Below are 20,000 nucleotides of genomic sequence, written 5' to 3' on the forward strand. Positions count from 1 at the left end.
CATACCAAACATAACCTATAAGAACACTCCAAAGAACTTAATTAGTTCGTAAGATCGCTCTACTAAGAAATATGGCATTAGCTACATATTTTATTTATAATTCTCATCTAGTTCGTTGTTAAATAGCTCTTAGCTATATATATGGATATAGATATAAATTGCATGTTTTTTTTTTGGGGTGGGGGGGGGGAGGGGCGGTGAACGTCCAAGGATAACCTGCGGCTACTATACCTTTTGCCACAGTGTCTGCCCTTTGGGTGAGCACTTGTGTACATTAGATAAATCCCCAATTGTGTAAAAGCTGGCAAACCACACAGGAAATATGAATTGCACCTGTATACAAGCCTAATGTGTTGGCTCTACTCAAAAGATATGGGGTTGAATTTGTAGAATATATCGTACCCTATTCTTTTGAGTTAATAACTTTGATGGTTACTTAACTATCAATTGATTTCACAGAAAGTCACTCAACTTTTATTTTCAACTCAAAAGTCACTCAACTATGATTTCTTTGCACAGAATGTCACTCAACTTTTATTTTCAACTCAAAAGTCACTCAACTATGACTTCTTTGTATAGAAAGTCACTCAAACTATTTAATTGTTTTTCATTAAAATTTTAGTCACATGAAATATTAGTTATTAACAAAAATTTTAATGACCCGGCCATTCAATCCAACCCGCTAAAAATATAATATTAAATACTTTATTTTACCATTAATTCCCTAAATCATTCCCCATTGAACATTTTATTTTACCATTAATTCTCTAAAAGAATGTGGGAGACAAGGGAGAATGATTTAGGGAATTAATGGTAAAATAAAATGTCCAATATTTTATTTTTAGCCGGTCGGGTTAAATGGAGAGGTTCATTAAATGGATATAGATATTTGATTCTTAAAATTTTAGTTAATAATTAAAATTTCATGTCGCTAAATTTTAATGAAAAAATAATTAGATAGGTTGAGTGAATTTCTGTGCAAAGAAGTCATAGTTAAGTGACTTTTGAGTTGAAAATGAAAGTTGCGTGACTTTCTACGCAAAAATATTATATTTGAGTGACTTTTGAGGTGAAAATGAAAATTGAGTGACTTTCTATGAAAATAATTGATATTGAGTGGCCATCAACGTTATTAACTACCATTAGTTTTATATAATGCATGAATAGTAAAAAGATTTTTTCAGTTTGAATAGTAAACAAATCTAAGAGTTCTATGATCTAATAAATGCATGTACAAGAGTACTTTCTATTTATGGTATCAAATCATTCATCTACTTTTTCCTCCTCATATTACTCTATCAGAATGTTTCTATCAATAATTTCTCCCTTCCATAAAATTGTAAGTACTTCTTTCTCCCTTCAAATACAGATAATAATTTTTTATACCTTGTACATATAGGGATCTCATGGTTTTGGCAAAACTATAAACAAGAAAATATTAGCAGTATAAGTAGAGTGTTTTTGTTTAATTAATTGACATTTTTATCTATTTATGCATTTGATACATATTGAAAGTGTTTTTAAATCAAAATCAATTAAAAATTGATCAGCTTTACGTATGTTTATATGATTTATAAGAATATTTTGTTTGATTTAACTTTTTAGCGTTATCTAATATTCCTTTTCTTTAGGTAATTTTTATAGTATATCATTTTTTTCATCATTCACACTTCTTAAATGCAAAATATACTTTGAAATGTATATCATTAATATGTTTATAAGGATATTTTAATAGAAAATAAATATTTATCAATATCTTTTTATCAACTACTAATCGTTTATTATCGTTTCAACACATGTATTTATATATGTAGGGCTATGGATCAACTTTTGTCAAGCAATCCATAACAAGAAGGGCCACTCCTGAGCAACTGGTTGATTGCTATTTTCCCTCTTTTATATTATTTTAGTGTTTCATATATTCTTGAGTTAAAAGTTTATGAATTTGAAAAACCTATTATAACGGAACCCAAGTCATAAATGAGGATCCACTTAAAATTCATGCCCACCTCAACTGATTGTCCATCTAAAAAAAATTATTATTTTTATTAATATAAAATTTTCTATCAATTATTCAAATGCCTTGTTCATTTTCTCTTTTATTCTCTTTTTTAAATTTTTTATTCTTAATTACAATATCCGGGACTCAAACTTGAATTGAACTCACATGTTTATATATTCTTTCAATTTGTATTATTTCTATAGTGGGATGAGGCTGGGATAAGAGAATAATTATTTTTATTCTTTTATTTTGAATTTTAGGTACACACAAAAGAAAAATGCAATATTCATACATATTTGCCTAATCATGTTTCTTTGAATGAACTAATTAGTTCTATTTGAATGCATCATTATTTTTCTCCTTTTTTTCTCTTTTGTTTGTCATAAATTGAAAAAAAAAATTAATGGTGAAAAAGATCCAAATAGAAAAAAAAACTAAAGAGATAAGAAGTGCGGGGAGGGGGTGGGGTGGGGGGCTTTAGAGAGTAGATGCCTAACCTCATTTAATTTTAATCTACAATAAATTCAAAATAAAGTCAATTATGTAAGTTTATATATTGAGTAACTTCAAATTAATTTAATGGAAAATGACCTAAAACGACCTGAAACAATGAGATTTGGTACAATATTGAAGTATAATCCTTAGACATAAAGGTATTTTTGAGTCAAAAGGTGAACGACAAGGATATTTTAAGACTGAAAGGTGAATGGAGGATGATATTGTACCAATTCAAATACTTGAGAGGTATTTTAAGCCCTTCTCCAATTAAACAAATGAAAGATTGTAGAATGAGAGAAACATCTAATTTCACAATTCTAACACACTCTACTCTCTACAATTTGAAGATTATTTCAAATACACTTTCAAGAAAAAGGAAGAAACTCATGTTATATCTTTTAATCAAATTATTTTATTTATTTTTACATAATAATAATTGACTGTTAGGGTGTGCTTGGTATGAATGAAAATATTTTCCAATTCTTCTATTTTTGGAAATTTGTTCCAAATCAACTTATTTTTCTCATTAAGATAAACACTTTTCAAAACTCTCCTCATACCTTAAATTAGATTCTTTTTTTTACTCTACCCCATACCTCCACCATCCCCATACAAAAATAAAATAAAATTTTTAAATATTATGAAAAACATTTCACAGGAGCATGATAGTTTGATCATGGGACCAAGAGAGCAGGAAGGAACAACCCTATCAGATCAAGATGAAGTCAAAAGAAAAGAAACTAAAGAACTCCCACCTTTAGTGAATGCCATAAAAACATCAGTCAAGAAAAATTCAGCACCTTTCCATTTTCAAGGTCACAAAAGAGGCATGACTGCACCATCTTCACTAGTCGATGTTATCGGTATTGGTCCATTTCTTCATGATGCAACTGAGCTCCCAGAGCTTGATAGATATGGTTATCCAACTGGTCCTTTATTAGAAGCACAAAAAATGGCTGCTGACCTCTTTGGTGCATCTCAAACATGGTTCATAGTTTGTGGGACAACTTGTGGAATTTTAGCAGCAATTATGTCAACTTGTTCACCTGGTGATACCTTAATCCTTGCAAGAAACTCACATGTTTCAGCCACTTCAGCAATGGTACTTTGTGGTGCTTTACCAAAGTACATTCTTCCTGAATATAATCTTCAATGGGATACTGCTGGAGGTGTTACCCCCTCACAGGTAATTACTTGTTCAACCTTCTACAAGTTTAGATGTATGTTTGTGCACACTAAAAATTGTAGGACATAGATATCATATTAGACAAAGTTGAAGGAAACTTTTAGAGAAAAACTCTAACGCACGAAAGAAATATGAAAGAAGTGAAGAATTTCCTAAATGTTGCAGCCTCCTAATTATAGATGTGGCGTGCTTCACACCGATAACCAGGACTCAACATACACGTCTCCATAAACTCCCTAGGATTCTTGAACTCTGTGCTCTGATACCAAGTTTGTCACACCCCGAGCCTACACCCTAGACGTGACCGACGCTCAATGACCATTGTTGGCCTCGAGTGGACCCTTTTCCTGACTTTCTTAACTCAGTGGAAGACTTAAACATAAAAAATATAGCTCGAAGATATATATATAAGTACTTAGCCCAAATAGAAACTCAAGTCTTTGAATAATGTTTCGAAAAATAGTGTAAAGACAACTGAACTACTAACTGTTTACGAAGCCTCTAAAATGACTAAGATGGATGTTGGGACAAATTTCACAACATCCAAATGTATTAACTAGAAAATAATAAAAGATGTCCTCCGGAATGCAAGGAGACTCACCCACTGACTATGGATTGCTCAACTGGATTAACGGTGCGCTAGATGTTGATTCTCGTTATGTGCGCCTGCATTATGATACGATGCAGGCCAATTGGCATCAAAACATTGAATATAAAAGTATGCCAGTTGGAATGCTAAAACAACTTATGCTTGAAAAGAGTAAGAAGCAACACTTACCTTGGATCTTCTCAGCTCATGAATAACATAACTCAATATTACTGACTCTTTTCAAAATAAAGCAATTCAAAAGCAAGTGAAATATAAACAAAAGGTGTTTAAAAACATGTTGTAAACTTTGAATGTATACAAAGATACAAAAAACTCTAATATGTATGTAAAAATACAAATAAACGGATGTATATATTTATAAATACATTAAACTTCTGTGGGAGTTTCTCTAAGCCAAAACTATGACTTAAGAGCTATAGTGATGATACAACAATCTACCTCATGCTGCCACCACATCCTATACCCGACCAAAGGTATTAGACCTGAACTGCCTAATGGATCCAGTAGTCTACTATGAAAATGGTTCATCTAAAAAGTATGACCCTCTACACATGGTGGCTACATGATTTTATTGGGAGATGTGAGTTATCTGAACTCATGCTCGTCCGTAATTTGACGCTCAATACTACTCCCAAAATATACTTGCTCTTATGTTATTAAAACTTACTACTTATGTGATTTGAGATTAGCGCTAAAAAACTTAGCTAAAAGTTTATCTTGGGAGTCTTAGTTACTCTGCTTGCGTCATTTAATAAGCTATACTCTTTTTTGAAAACTACCCCGAAGGATTTTTGGAAATCTCAATTTCCATTCTTTTTAAAGGTGAAAACATTTCATACTCTTGTGAAATAGAAAAGACTTCACTATACTCGGAACTGAACTCAAACTCAAGTCTTGAAATGACATTAATTTTTTTTAATAGACTTATGAAACTTGAAATGAACTTATTGTTCTTATCTTTAATATTTACTCAATTTGATCTTTAAGTCTTAAAATAAGTTTAAAATTATTTGTAAAAGACTTCTTGAAAGGACTCTAAGAACTTTCTAGACGTGGCTCTAAACCTTCCTTGAATTTGAGGTTATGGATTCAAGGTTGTAATTCATGTTTCTTGATGATTTCTATATGATTAGAAGTCATTTAGAGCAGTTAGAATCATTAGGAAGTATTAAAACACTTTAGAGAGGCTTAATTGTCCATTCTCCAAGCCCTAACGTGAATTCTCATTTTTCTAAACTAAATGAAGTCTTGTTTTTACCCCAATTTAATACCTAAAACAAATTAATTAAATTAGGTAGGAAAAATACAACTTTGCCATTCCTAAATCCGGATTGGACTTTTCTTGATCCATAGCCCAACTTCTGAAAGCCATAACTCACTCATACGGTATCAAAATCACGCAAACTCGGCGGCGTTAAAATGGTTATTCTAAGGACTTTCCAACCATATATTTAACTACTCCTAAATCATCATGATCTAGGAGTTACAGTAGTTTTGAAAATGATCGAAACTCACTTTTCTAACTAGGATAAATTTTCGAGATTTTCTTATTCTTTTCAAAAATAAGTATTTTCAGTTTGTATACTCTTTCCTATTTCTTTCTAGTTGCGAGGTGTTACAATATCTCCCCTTGGGAACATTCATCCTCGAATGAAATTATCCATACTAGACTAAGGGTAGTAATTTGAAGTTCAAACACTAAACAAGAAATTGCTACAATAACATGCTCACACATAACTAGATAGTACTGTCTGCATTTTCTCTGGATTTAAAGAGATGTGGATGTCTCTTATTCATGTCCTCTTCAGCTTCCCAAAAATATTCTTCAACAAATTGGTTCCTCCAAAGGACCTTGACTGATGCTACCTCTTTTGTTCTAAACTTGCAAACTTAGCGATCTAAGATCTCAACCGGAATCTATTTATAAGATAAACTATCATTGTTTCTAATACTTTCAATTGGAATTATCAATGAAGGATCACCCATGCACTTCTTCGGCATAGAGATGTGAAACACCGGATGAACTTCTGTTAACTCTTGTGGTAGCTCCAACTCATAAACTACATTGTCAATCATCTTGACTATGCGATAAGGTCCAATATACCGAGGACTGAGTTTCCGCTTCTTATAAAATCGTATAACATTTTCCATGGGTGAAACTTTTAGATACAACCAATGATCTACTTCGAACTCTAACGGCCTCCTCCTAACACCAAGGTAGGATTTTGACGACTTCTTGCCGTTTTCAATCTCTCCGTAATCACCTTCACCTTCTCCATAACTTGGTGAATAAATCTGTTCTTATCAACCCTGCTTCACCAACTTCAAACCATCGAATAGGATATTTGCATCTTCTCCCATAAAGAGTTTCATAAGGAGCCATTTGGATGCTAGAGTGGTATATTTTGTAAGCAAACTCAATGAGAGGTAGGTAATCATCCCAACTCCTTATTAAATCGATCACGCATGACCTTAATTATCTTCTAATGTCTGAATTGTACGCTCTATTTTTCTATCAGTGTGAGGATTAAAGACAGTACTTAAGTTCACCTTTGAATCCAAACCTTTCTGAAAGGGTTTCCAAAATTGTGCAGTAAATTATGCACCGCTATGTGAAATTTTGGAGACCGGAACTCCATGAAGTCTTACCACCTCTTGAATATACAATTTAGCATAATCCTCTGCCGAATGAGTAGTCTTTATGGAAAGAAGTGGGTTGATTTTGTCATTTTATCGACAATCACCCAAATAGAATCATTCTGCCTACAAGATCTGGGTAAACCTGTGATGAAATCCATATTAATCATCTCCCACTTCTATTTTGGAAGTTCTATATTCTGAGCCAAACATCTAGGCCTTTGGTGCTCTATTTTAACTTGTTGGCAATTCGAGCACTTGGCAACAAATTCAGCAATGGCGTTCTTCATACAGCTCCTCCAATATACTTCTGTCTAATCGTAGTACATCTTTGTGGAACCAGGTTAAATGAAATATCTGGAGTTATGAGTTTCCTTCATGATACTCTCTTGAAGTCCATCCATCATAGGTGCACACAATATACCTTGATATCTCAATGCACCATCTCCCATTTGTTTAAAATCCTACACTCTTTGCTCATGATCATTTGCCTTCAATTCAAGCAAAATGGGATCTTGCTTTTGCTTCTCTTTCACTTCTGGCACTTATGATGACTCAACCCTATTTGTCACCACTATTCCTCCTTTTGTGGAATCCATGAGTCGGACTCGTAAGCGTGAAAGTCTATGTACATCTTTTGCTAGTTCTTTCTTCTTCTCTTCAAGATGGGCGGTACTACCCATAGGCAACTTGCTTAAGGCATCAGCAACCACAGTAGTCATACCTGGGTGGTAAAGAATACTCATGTCATAATCCTCGGGCAATTCTAACCACCTACTTTGTGTAAGATTAAGCTCTCTCTAAGTGAACACATATTGTAGGCTTTTATGACCAGTGAATACATAAGCATGAACACCATACAAATAGTGATGCCATATCTTCAAGGCGAAAACTACAACAGCCAAATCTAAGTCATAGGTTGGGTAATTCTTCTCATGAACTTTCAACTGCCTAGAGGCATACGCTATAACTTTGTCATTCCTCATTAACACAGGACCCAAACCTACTCTAGATGCATGAAAATACACCAAAAAACCTTGAGTACCTTCTGGTAAAGTCAAAACTAGTACATTAGTCAACCTCTCCTTCAACTGTTGAAAGATTTTCTCACAAGATTCAGACCATTTAAAATTCATTGTTCTTTGAGTCAACTTTGTTAATGGAGACGAAATAAACGAAAAAAACCTTCTACAAATCTCTTATAGTAGCCAGCCAAGCCCAAAAAATTCCTAATATTAGTTGGAGATGTGGATCTAGGCCAATTCTGTACTACCTAAATTTTCTGGGTATCCACTCTAATACTAGCACCTAAAAATATATAACCCAAGAAGGCCACAGACTCAAGCCAAAATTCACACTTGGAGAACTTGGCATACAATTCTCTATCCTTCAAGGTCTGGAGAACTATCTTGAGGTGACTAGCATAATCTTCTTCATTCATTGAATAGATTAATATGTCATCGATTAAGATGATAACAAACATATCAAAATAAGGTTTGAAGAATCTATTCATAATGTCCATGAATGCCGCTAGTGCATTGGTCAACCTAAAGGACATGACCAACAACTCATAATGCCTATATCTAGTTCTGAAAGTTGTCTTTTGAATGTCACATTCCCTAACTTTCAACTGATGGTAGTCTAATTTGAGGTCAATCTTTGAAAAACAAGAAGCACCGTGACATTGATAGAAAATATCATCAATATTTGGAAGAGGATATTTATTCTTGATGGTAACCTGGTTCAATTAACGGTAATCTATACACATTCTAAGGGAACCATATTTCTTTCTCACAAACAAGACCAGTGCGCCCCTAAGGTGAGACACTTGGTCGAATAAAACCCTTATCTAACAGATCTTTCAACTTTTCTTCAATTCTTATAACTCTGTTGTAGCCATCTAATATGGCAGGATAGAGATAGAACGAGTATCTAGAAGAATATTTATACCAAAGTCTATCTCTCTCAAGAGGGTCTTCAACAAGATTATCTTGAAAGACTTCTGAAAACTGTTTTACTACTGGAACTGTCTAGGAGGAATCTCAACACTAGAGCCATTAACTCGAACTAAGTGATAGACACACCTTTTAGAAACTAACTTCCTCACCTGAAGGTACGAAATTGAACGACCCTTAGGCACTGCTGAAGTGATTTTCCACTCTAAGACAGACTCATTTTGGAAACTGAAACTTGACTACTCGAGTTATACAATCAACTGAGGAATAACAAGCTGTAAGCAATCCCGACCAAGAATGACATCAAAGTCTATCATGTCTAACTCAATTAAATCAGCCATGGTACTTTTGTGATTAACGGGAACGGGACAACCAGGATAGACTCTTTCTGATAGAATGGACTCACCAACAGGTGTGAAATACTAAATGGTTCACTAAGTTTCTTAGGAATAATATCAAAGTTCATGGCAACATATGGAGTTACAAAAGATAAACTCGCTCCTGGGTCTAGCAATTCATATACAGTAAAGTCAAAGATTTTAATCATACCAGTGACAACATCTGGCGAATTATCATGCTCTTGGTGGTTGTTGAGAGCATACAAGAAGTTTGTTCCCCTGCTAGTACCAAAAGTAGCTCCTCAAGGTGCATCCCTGTCTGGTGGAGCATCTAATGAAGATTGGGCTCTATTTCCCTACTACCATTTTCTTGCTTATTCTTTTGACACTCTCTCCTGAAATGCCCGATATGACCGCACTTGAAACAACTAGTGGAGTCCTCATGACAAACACCAGAGTGGTTGCACTTGAAACAACCAGTGGAGTCCTCACGACAAACACCAGAGTGGTTTCTACCACACTTTTGTACTCAGGAGGCTTACTACCCCCTTGCACCACACTACCCTGTGAATATTCAGGTTTAACCATGGAATTTTGACGATAGTACTCACCCTTGTTCTTAGGTGTAGGTGCACTAGCAGATGATGGAGCGGGACCTTTTGGTTTCTGTCGAAAGGATGACCGTTTGACATTACTCTTCTGCTTGCCGAACTCATTCCATGTTTTAGCTCTCTTATTCTTGAACTCCTCTCTGTTCATTTTCTTTTTCTTTCTATACCTGATGCACATAGATCATCAACCTTGAAATGTCCATGTCCCGAACAAGCATTACTGCCCGAAACTCTTTCCTAGAAGAACGACATAATCCAGTAACACACAAACTCATTCTACTCCTCATGTCCTTAACCATTTACGGAGCATAACAAGATAGTTGGGTGAACTTTAACCCATACTCATGAACACTGAGAGAATCCTACTTAAGTGTGAGGAAATCACGTACCTTTTCCTCTTTCAATTCTTTGGGAAAGAAACTCCCCAAGAAGGCCTTCTCAAAACAAGTCCAACTCGTAGGTGGTGCATTTGCATCTCTGCCATCTTTCCACTGATCAAACGGAATTCTAGCAACACCTTTGAGTTGTTAAACAGATAGTTCAACTCTCTCGGTGTCAGCAACATGCATCACTTCAAACACCTTTTACAGTTCCTTAGTGAAGTTCTCTAGATCCTCACCAGTGCTCAAACCAGTGAAACTTGGGGGATTCATCCTCAAGAACTCACGAATCCTTAAAGTGTCCGCCCCTTCTTGTCAAACTCCTCTTTCCTGAACAACCTAATTTGCCACACCCTGACTCAGCATCTTAATTGCCTCTCTAAATTCGGCATTAGTGACTTCTCCTTGGGGTTGCACTTCAGGTGCGTTGGGTACCCTTGTTCCTCAACATTCCTTCTAACTGGACGACCTCTTGTTGCTCTTCGTGAAGGCATAGTTATTTGAACACACATGCAAGCACAAAATAGAGAGAAACTTTTAGACATAAACTCTAACGTATGAAAGGAATATGAAAGAAGTAAAGAATTTCCTAAATATTGCAGCCTCCTAATTAAAGAGGTGGTGCGCTTCACACCGATAACCAGGACTCTACAGACATGACTTCATAGACTCATTAGGACTCTTGAACTCTTTTCTCTAATACCAAGTTTGTCACCCCTCGAGCCTACACCTTGGGCGTGGACGATACTTAATGACCATTCCAGGACTTGAGCGGACCCTTGGACTGGCTTACTTAACTCAACGGAAGTCTTAAACATAAGAAATATAGCTAAAAATATATATATAAGTACATAGCTCAAATGGAACTCAAGTCTTTGAACAATGTTTGAAATAATAGTGTAAAGAAAACTGAACTACTAACTGACTATGAATCCTCTAAAAAGACTAAGATGGATGTTGGGACGAACCCCACAACATCCAAATGAATTAACTAGAGAGCAATAAAAGACGTCCTCTGAAATACAATGAGGCTCACTGACTAACTTTGGATTGCTCAACTGGATCAACGGTGCGCTAGATGCCAGTCCTCGTTACCTGCTCTGCATCATGATACGATGCAGGCTAACAGATATTAATACATTGAATGTACAAGTATGAGAGTTGGATGCTAAAACAACTTAAGCTTGAAAAGAGTAAGAAGCAATACTTATCTTGTCTCTGCTCAACTCATGAATAACATACCTCAATAATATTGACTCATTTCAATACAAAGCAATTTAAAAGCAAGTGCGATATAAAGAAAAGTTTTCTAAAAGCATGTTGTAAACTCTGAATGTATACAAGGATACAAATAACTCTGGATGTATGTAAAAATAGAAATAAACTAATGTATATATAAATACATATAACTTCTATGTGAGTTTCTCTAACCGATAACCATCACTTAAGAGTTATAGTGATGATACAACGATTTACCTAACGCTTTCAGTGCATCCTATACCCGGCCAAAGGTATAAGACCTGAATTGCCTAATGGATCCAATAGTCTACTATGAAAAGAGTTCATCTGAAAAGTATGTCCATTTTCTACCCATGGTGGCTACATGGTTTTATGGAGATATGAGTTTTTTGAACTCATGATCGTCCCCAATTCGATGCTCAATACTACTCCCTAAATATACTGGCTCTTATGTTATTATAACATACTTCTTCTGTGATATGAGATTAGTACTAAAAACATAGCTTAAAAGCTATTTTGGTAAGCTTTCCCTGCTTGCTTCATTTAAAAAACTATTACTCTTTTTGGAAAACTAGAGAAAAGGATCTTTGGACATCTCAATTTCCATTCTTTTTACATGTGATAACATTTTATACTTCTATGGGAAATACTTAGTCCTCATATACTACTTTGAAGAAAAAACTTCACTATGCTCTGAACTGAACTCAAATTCAAGTCTTGAAACGACATTAAAATGGTTTTGATAGACTTATGAAACTTGAAAGGAACTTGTTCTTCTTATCATTACTATTTAATCAACCTATCTTTAAGTCTTAAATCAACTATAAAATTATTTGTGAGAGACTTCTTGAAAGGACTCTAAGAACTTTCTAGATTTGGCTCTAACCTTTCCTTGAATTTGAGGTTATGGATTCAAGGTTGAAATTCATGTTTCTGGATTATTTCTATATGATTAGAAATCATTTAGAGTAGTTAGAATCATTAGGAAGTGTTCAAACACTTTAAAAATCCTAATGAGAATGAATTACGAAAATTGAGCAAAAAACGTCAATTCAGGCGCATTTTGGGTGCGCCGCGCCAACCTCATTTGATTGAGACTCCTTTCTGGCGCACTGCTGGCGCGCCGTGCCTGGCCCTGACCAGGTGATTCTTGATGAATTTTAATCTCGCTTTCCTGACCGTAAATCGTTCTAATTCAATTTCTTTTCTAAAATTTACCTTATATCTATGTACCCAATTCATATATACAAGGATCTAATCTAAAAAACTCAAGAAACAACACTTTATACCTCAAGAAATTCATAAACTTCAACTCATATTCAAGAACGAAAGCAATTCAAGAACCACATTCAAGAAATCAAAAATTCAATCTTTTAGGATGAAATCACAGTGAATCAAACATGCTTGGCACGTGGGTGAACGAACCCAGCATTATGGAAGACTCACATACCTTTTTAGGGATCACCCCCGACGAAATCCTCAAGTTAATTCGACGATCTTGGCGAATCTTGCCCTCTTTCTTCTTCTCTTCTCTCCTCCTTTCTCCAAGCCCTAGCGTGAATTCTCTTTTTTCCTAAACCGAATAAAGTCTTGTTTTTACCCCAATTTAATCCCTAAATCGAATAAATTAATTTAGGTAAGGAATAGACAACTTGGGCTCTTCCCGTATCTTGATTGGACTTTCCTTAATCCGATAGCCCAACTTCCAAAAGACATAACTCACTCATACGAGATCCAAATCGTGCAAACTCAGCGGCGTTGGAAAGATTATAAGGTCTTTGTAACCATATCTGGAACTACTCCTAACTCATCTTCAGTTGGGAGTTGGTCGTTTGAAAATGATCAAAACTCACTTTCCTAACATATACAAATTTTCCTGATTTTCTTTTTCTTTTCAAAAATAAGTATTTTCAGATTTTAAACTCTTTTCTAGTTTTTTCTAGTTTTGAGGTGTTACCGTTCTAAGGAAAGGTGAGAAGTATATAACTTTTTCTATTCTAACGAAAGGGAGAAGGGTGTGACTTTTTCTTTTTTTAACGAAAGAGAGATGTACATATCTTTCTATTCTAAGGAAAGACATAGTATTCCTTCTCCTTGGACTAGGAAGAAATCTCTATAAATAGAGATTTTTCAATCCCTTTAAAGAAGAGAAGTTTTTCTATAAAATACTTGTCAACCCAAGTGTTAAGATATTTCAGAAGTGAACTTGAAATCACTGTAGAAGACCACAGAACTGTGGTCTAGTTCGTGGACTACCTTGTAGATTTGCTTGATGGTTGTAGTTTGCCGACTAACGTGTGGATTCACTTGAGGGTAATTTCTGAAATTAAATTCAAAAAGTTTTATATGTTATATCATGATTGTAGTTGTTCTAGCATAAACAACGTGTTGTCTATTATTCATGTAAGTTGTATGATTCTGGTATGTTTCCGTTGTGCATATAGTTTTCTAACATATAAACATTAGATACACTCACTACAAACAATAAATTAAACTGAAATGAGCTACTAACTTATTGTTGATCTGTCGTAAATTGCTCGTAACTAACATAATATAATGATAATTCATCATCAAATAAAATTAGCAATGAATTTTGCGGTAAAAATATGTTAGATATTGTTTCCATATTGTTCAGGTGAAAATAGCAATTGCAGAACTGGAACAGGAGGGCAAAAAGGCAGCAGGAGTATTTATTACATCACCAACTTATAATGGAGTATGTAGCAATATTTCTGAGATATCTCAAATATGTCATTCTCATGGTATCCCTCTAATTGTGGATGAAGCACATGGGTCTCACTTCCAATTTCATCCTAATATGCCTAAAACAGCTCTTTCTCAAGGAGCAGATCTTGTCATACAATCTACACACAAAGTTTTGTGCTCATTTTCCCAATCATCAATGCTACACTTATCCGGGGATCGCATCGATAGAGATAGAGTGCACAAATGTCTTCAATCTTTACAAACCACTAGTCCAAATTTGCTTTTATTAGCTTCCTTGGATGCAACTAGAGATGAATTAAGTAAAAATCCAAACACCCTTTTCAATGAAGTAATGGAACTAGTCCAACAAGTGAAAGAACTAATAAACCACATTCCTGGAGTCTTACTTTTGGATCTCTCATGTTTCTCCAACAATTTCTCTTTTATGGATCCTTTGAGGATGACAATTGGCGTACAAGAACTTGGCTTGTCGGGTTTAGAAGCATATAACATATTGTCAACAAGTCATGGAATTGAGCCAGAACTTATTGGAACTCAATCTTTCACATTAGCCTTTAGTTTAGGAACAAATAAAGAACATACTCAAAGACTTGTTAGTGGATTGAAATATTTATCAATCAACTTCTTGCAAGAAGAAAGAGAGATTATCAAAATAGATCATGGTACGGATAGGGTGCCATTTGGAGAAGTTTACATGAGTTGTACACCAAGAGAAGCCTTTTTTGCTAAGAAAAAGAAAGTGAATTTTGAAAAATGTATCGGGGAAGTTTGTGGAGAATTTATATGCCCTTTCCCTCCAGGTATCCCAATGCTAATCCCAGGGGAAATCATCACAAAGAGAGCTATGGATTATCTCATTCAAGTTAAGGACAAAGGAGCTTTTCTTAAAGGGGCTGCTGATCCTCTACTTAGCACTGTGGTTGTTTGTGATTTTTGAAAAATATTATGTTTCATGTCAACAAAGTTTACCATTCATGCTATGTACGTCTGCATTTGAAGGATCTTGCTTAGAATCACTATGCATTTCATTCAAAACTAGATAACTTGGTTTGTTCAGAAAATGAATCGTAACAAAAAGTGATCAAGTAAGCGTAATACATAGTTCGTACGAATAATTTTTCATTAAAACATACATAAAGTTGTTACAATATTCCAAAGGGATTAACGAGGTGTCACAACTTATTTATTGTGTCAAATGGATACTGAAGGCCAATAATAAAACATTATTAATTTTGTTTTTGACACTCAAATCCTTAGTTAATCTCACTTAATTACTCCATCATAATCTCTTATTCAAGCAAAGCTTCACTTAACCCAAAGTTGTTTTAACTTCATTTGATTTTTTATCAAATATACAAATCTTTGTGCATGGGAACTTTCTTAGGAGTTTGCTACAATGTCCATCTGTAAACTCCTCTGTGAGACAAGCTTTTGTACATGAAGAGTCGGTAAAACATAATCCTTTGAAGGTTTGGCTAGGGTATTTGCAAATTTACTGAGCTTACACCTCTGCAATCATTCACAAATGTTAGAATAAGAGAGACGTAATCGAAAGAAATATTGCTTCTATAATATTTCGAGGAATATAAACAAACAGATTATTTTAGTTTTTTTCATAGTTGTCAAATAACTTTAAAGCATGTTATAAGTCACAATCCTTTAGGTTTACTTATTTTATACTATAATTTTCAAAAGTCAATCTTTCTTTCATAAACAACTTCATGTCAAGTCAAACTAACTTATATAAATTAGAATTGAGGGAGTACTTAATATTTTGACCAAAAAATAGAGTAATTTTACACATTATTTAAGAGGAATAAATGATGAAGACAAACCATGGGAAACAAAGAGTAACATTGCCAAGACCAGAAATGCCATGAAGTAAATGGAACGAGCCATAGTCTCTTTTAATGAGTGAAAAAGATTGGAAATGTCTTTTTCTAATAATAAGAAGAATGTAATTTAGAGTTACAAATAAACCAGTTACACAATGAAGGTAATTTATAGGGAGTGAAATTGTAAGAATGGGTCAATAATATGTGAACCAATGGTTGTTGGTAGGTCATAAACTCAATTAACATGTTCTTCTTTCTTTTCTTTTCTTTTTTTCTTTTTTCTAAAAAAAATGGGGTAGGAGAATATAATGCGGGGAATCGTACACTCACCAATAAGGTAAAATTTCAGATAGTCAAATGAGTTATTTATAAGATTCTTGAAAAATTAAAAATATAATTGAATCTGCTTAAAAAGGATATATCTTGCTTAAAACGAGTTCCAAAAGCTTGGTATAGCAGGATTGATGATCACTTGTTTAGTTTGGGGTTTGAACAAAGTGTATTTGAAGTTGCACTTCATGTCAAGCGTAAAGGAACTGATGTTCTTATCGTTTCCATTTATATTGATGATCTATTGGTGACAGAAAACAATGTATTGCTGGTTGAAGAATTGAAGAAGAAAATGCTGCAAGTCTTTGAGATGATAAACCTGGGGCTGATGTCAAACTTTCTGGGAGTGGAAATATGCAAGGTTATGATGAAATTTGTATCTACCAAAAGAATGATGCTGGAGAGATGCTAAAGAAACTCCATACGGAAAATTGCAAGGCGACAAGCACACCAATGAATCAAAAGGAGAAGTTAAGCAAAGAGGGTGGAACTAATAAAATTGATGATGGAAAGTTTAGAAGCTTGATTAGATGTTTGATGTATCTTATTGTTGCAAGGTCGGATATTTCTATTTGTTGTAAGTCTTTTACTTAGATTTGTGCATTGTGCTACTGAAATACATTTGCGAGCGGAATAAGAATTATAAGATACATTAAGGGTACTGTCGAATATGGTGTCGAATTCATCAAGTGTGAGAATTTAATGTTGTATGAATTCTCAAACATGATTTGCTTGGATCCATTGAATACTTGAAAAGTTATTCATGATATTGCTTTAGTCTAGAATCAAGGATTTCCTCTTGGTGTTCCCACAAGTAGAAAATTATGGAACAATCCACAACAGAGGTTGAATTTATTGTAGCAATGGGAGCGGTACATCAAACCTTATGGCTGAGAAAAATATTTTCTAATTTGCATATGAAACAAAAGGCTAATACTAAGATTCATGCTGATAATCAAACTGCAAGAGTTATTTCGCATAATTCGATGTCCTATGGAAAGACTAACACTACAACGACAAGATTTTTTTCATGAGGAACGTGCAGAAAAAAGAGAAGTGATTCTTGTTTACTGCAAATCTAAAGAACAACTAGCCGATGTATTTACGAAATCCCTTCTTGTCAACAAGTTTGAGTTCCTAAGGCCACAATTTCGAATTTGCAGCTCCTAATGCAACAAGGAATTTTAGTTGGTTTCTTTAGGACTATAATATTTTTATATAAGTTTTCTGTATTTCACTTTTTAGTTATTTTAGGAGGTAGTTACCATGGCTAGAACCATGATTTAAAAGTAGGACCATGAACTATTTCAGTTTCTTTTATGTATGCTTATGTATCTGTTTTTCTACATACATATAAGGAGTGTTGTCATTTTTAGTGTCAGGATCTTGTCGAATTGAACCCTTGAGTTGGAAGGTCAATTGAAATTAGGTCAAGAGTTAACTTTGATCAATGTTTGGAGTTTGGGTGTTCAGATTGGAATTTCAAAGATTTCATTGGATTCGGGGAATGAGTATAGGCCCAGGTGAGGTCTTTAGTTGAATTTTAAGAGTTTCCGAGAGCAGTTTGGTATTTTCATGTGGAAATTATTTTATTACAATTTTCATGAGTTTCGGGTCACAGACAACCCGGATCCGTATTTTGATGGTTTCATTGTGTCCAAAAGTAAGGGTCTCATCCCCATTTCACCATTTTGAACTTCGGGAGCTCGATAAAGGTGATTCCAAAGGGTTTTTTCGAGATTAACTATTTGAGTATGTATTTGTGACCCTAAATCTTCATTGCCCATCTGTAATTTATGATTTTAAACATCAAATTCTTGGTTTTGAACTTCAAAAGTTGAAGATTTTTCAAGAACTTGAACTTTAAGGGAAAAGGTGAGTAAAGGTTGGTTTCAACTTATTTTTCGATGTGGTTTTCCCTATTGGGTTGCAAAAAATTTGGTCAAAATGTCTAAAGTTGGGCCAAGCCATGGACACAATTTCAGTCATATAGCTTTCATGAAACATAAATTATTCATCTTTCATTTAATTTTCCTTATCTTTGCATAACCATAAGATTTGATATAAATCCAACCACAAAAATTCGTGATATTATGTCCTCCTTTATCATCACCTAGAGTAAAGTAATATTTGCAAGAGAGAATTTTACCCTTTAATATGAAACTTCTTGCACAAATTAAATATGAATTTAACCTTAATTTGGGTGTCAAACACGAAGTACATAGAAAAACATAAAAAAGAAGTTTAATATTGACATACTTAATATATATGTACGTCTGTGTTTGAAGATTAGCTCCTGCATTGGATCACTCTTTATTTCGTTCAAAACTAGATATCCTGGTTTGTTCAAAAAATAAAAATGGAGCAGAAAGTGATCAAATAACTATAATACAGTTTATTCATAAAATTAAAGACCGTAATAGATCATTTTTCATTGACACATACATAAAGTTGATACAAGACTCCAAAAGGATTAATAATGTGTCAAAACTTTTAATGTATCAACATTATTAATGTTGCTTTTGACACTGAAATCTTAGTGCATAGGCACTTTCTTAAGAGTTTGCTACAATGTCCACCTTCAAAATCCTGTTTGATACATGCTTTTCTACATGACAAGTCGGTAAAACTCACAAATTGACAACACAAATGTATTAAAATGTGAAATGGTTCGCCTATCAAGTTAGATCTGGTGTCATTACGACTTAAGAAATGATAGATCATAAAAAATTTTAAATTGTAAAATACCCTTTTGAATGAATTGGTTTTCTCTATATATAAAGAATTTTAAAATTTTTGCTTTTTTTCTTAACAAATTTAAGAAAAACATGCAAAACAAAATGAAGATAATAACTAGATACAATTAAAATAACAACAGTTATGAAGAGTAAATCAAAAAATGAAGAATATTATTTAATTTCAAAACAAACTTACTTATTCAATATAGGAAATATAAGAGGTAAGACCACAAGTCTTCCCTCTTACCATATCTTTTCGAACATCCAATAAAATGGTAAAGATCTATCTATTTTCTTACCATATAAGTAACTTCTTCAAACAAATATAACAACAAAACAACAATTAAAAAAACAAAGCCCTCCATGGGGCATAGACTCGATCAAGTCACATATAGAATGTTGACGACTATTTTTCACTTAATAAGTGAATGAGAGAGGGAAGCAAGGCTTAGTGAGAGCTTTATAAGGCCAACCACTACATAAGACGCTTTAATTTTGTTTATCAATTGGCATTCTAAAGCGACATAAGGGACAAACATGATTTTTTTCAAGCCATTGAATAATGCAATCTCCATGAAAAACATGCTTGCAAGGCATACGAGTTAGTTTAACAATGTCCTTTGTAATCAACTTGCCAAGACATATCATACAAGTTTCACCAAAACCCTTGTCACCATTCAATGTCTCTATTTTCACCTTCTCAAGCCCTTCAATAGCATCCTTTGATGTTGGATTTACAGGCGCAAACACACGAGTTTCTTCCAAGGTCATCAAATCCATCGCGACTTGTTCTTTTATTAACCCTATCTCATCCTCATTAGCTTCCTCGTGATCATGATGTTGATAAATATTTGCAATTGTCTGAGGAATACAATGGGCTATGTCAATGATGATTGAGATATTGTTAGATGTAT

At 34.1% G+C, this 20,000-nt stretch overlaps 1 protein-coding gene and 1 pseudogene across 2 annotated transcripts; one reads left to right on the plus strand and one right to left on the minus strand.

Annotated features, from left to right (window-relative positions):
- Positions 1-1,203: 1,203 nt before the first annotated feature.
- On the plus strand, positions 1,204-17,011 carry LOC101250422 (uncharacterized). 2 transcript variants are annotated; one of them, XM_069286722.1, is made up of 5 exons: positions 1,204-1,339; positions 1,815-1,874; positions 3,159-3,686; positions 14,092-14,172; positions 16,603-17,011. In XM_069286722.1, exons 1-5 carry the CDS (start codon positions 1,226-1,228, stop codon positions 16,630-16,632), a joined length of 813 nt encoding a protein of 270 aa, XP_069142823.1. In that variant the 5' UTR covers positions 1,204-1,225; the 3' UTR covers positions 16,633-17,011. The 2 variants fall into 2 exon arrangements, with proteins under 2 accessions (XP_069142823.1, XP_004243064.3); XM_004243016.4 differs by lacking the exon at positions 16,603-17,011 and having other exon boundaries at positions 14,092-15,226.
- LOC109120657 (flower-specific defensin-like) lies at positions 15,455-16,336 on the minus strand (annotated as a pseudogene).
- Positions 17,012-20,000: the final 2,989 nt, after the last annotated feature.

This window comes from Solanum lycopersicum, chromosome 7, assembly GCF_036512215.1.
Source record: "Solanum lycopersicum chromosome 7, SLM_r2.1".
NCBI lineage: Eukaryota > Viridiplantae > Streptophyta > Magnoliopsida > Solanales > Solanaceae > Solanum > Solanum lycopersicum.

Coding starts and splice junctions, on each gene's coding strand:
- LOC101250422 (XM_004243016.4), top strand. CDS start 1,226: ATGCATGTACAAGAGTACTTTCTATTTATGGTATCAAATCATTCATCT. Junction 1,875..3,158: donor GGGCCACTCCTGAGCAACTG/GTTGATTGCTAT, acceptor AACATTTCACAG/GAGCATGATAGTTTGATCAT. Junction 3,687..14,091: donor GAGGTGTTACCCCCTCACAG/GTAATTACTTGT, acceptor CATATTGTTCAG/GTGAAAATAGCAATTGCAGA.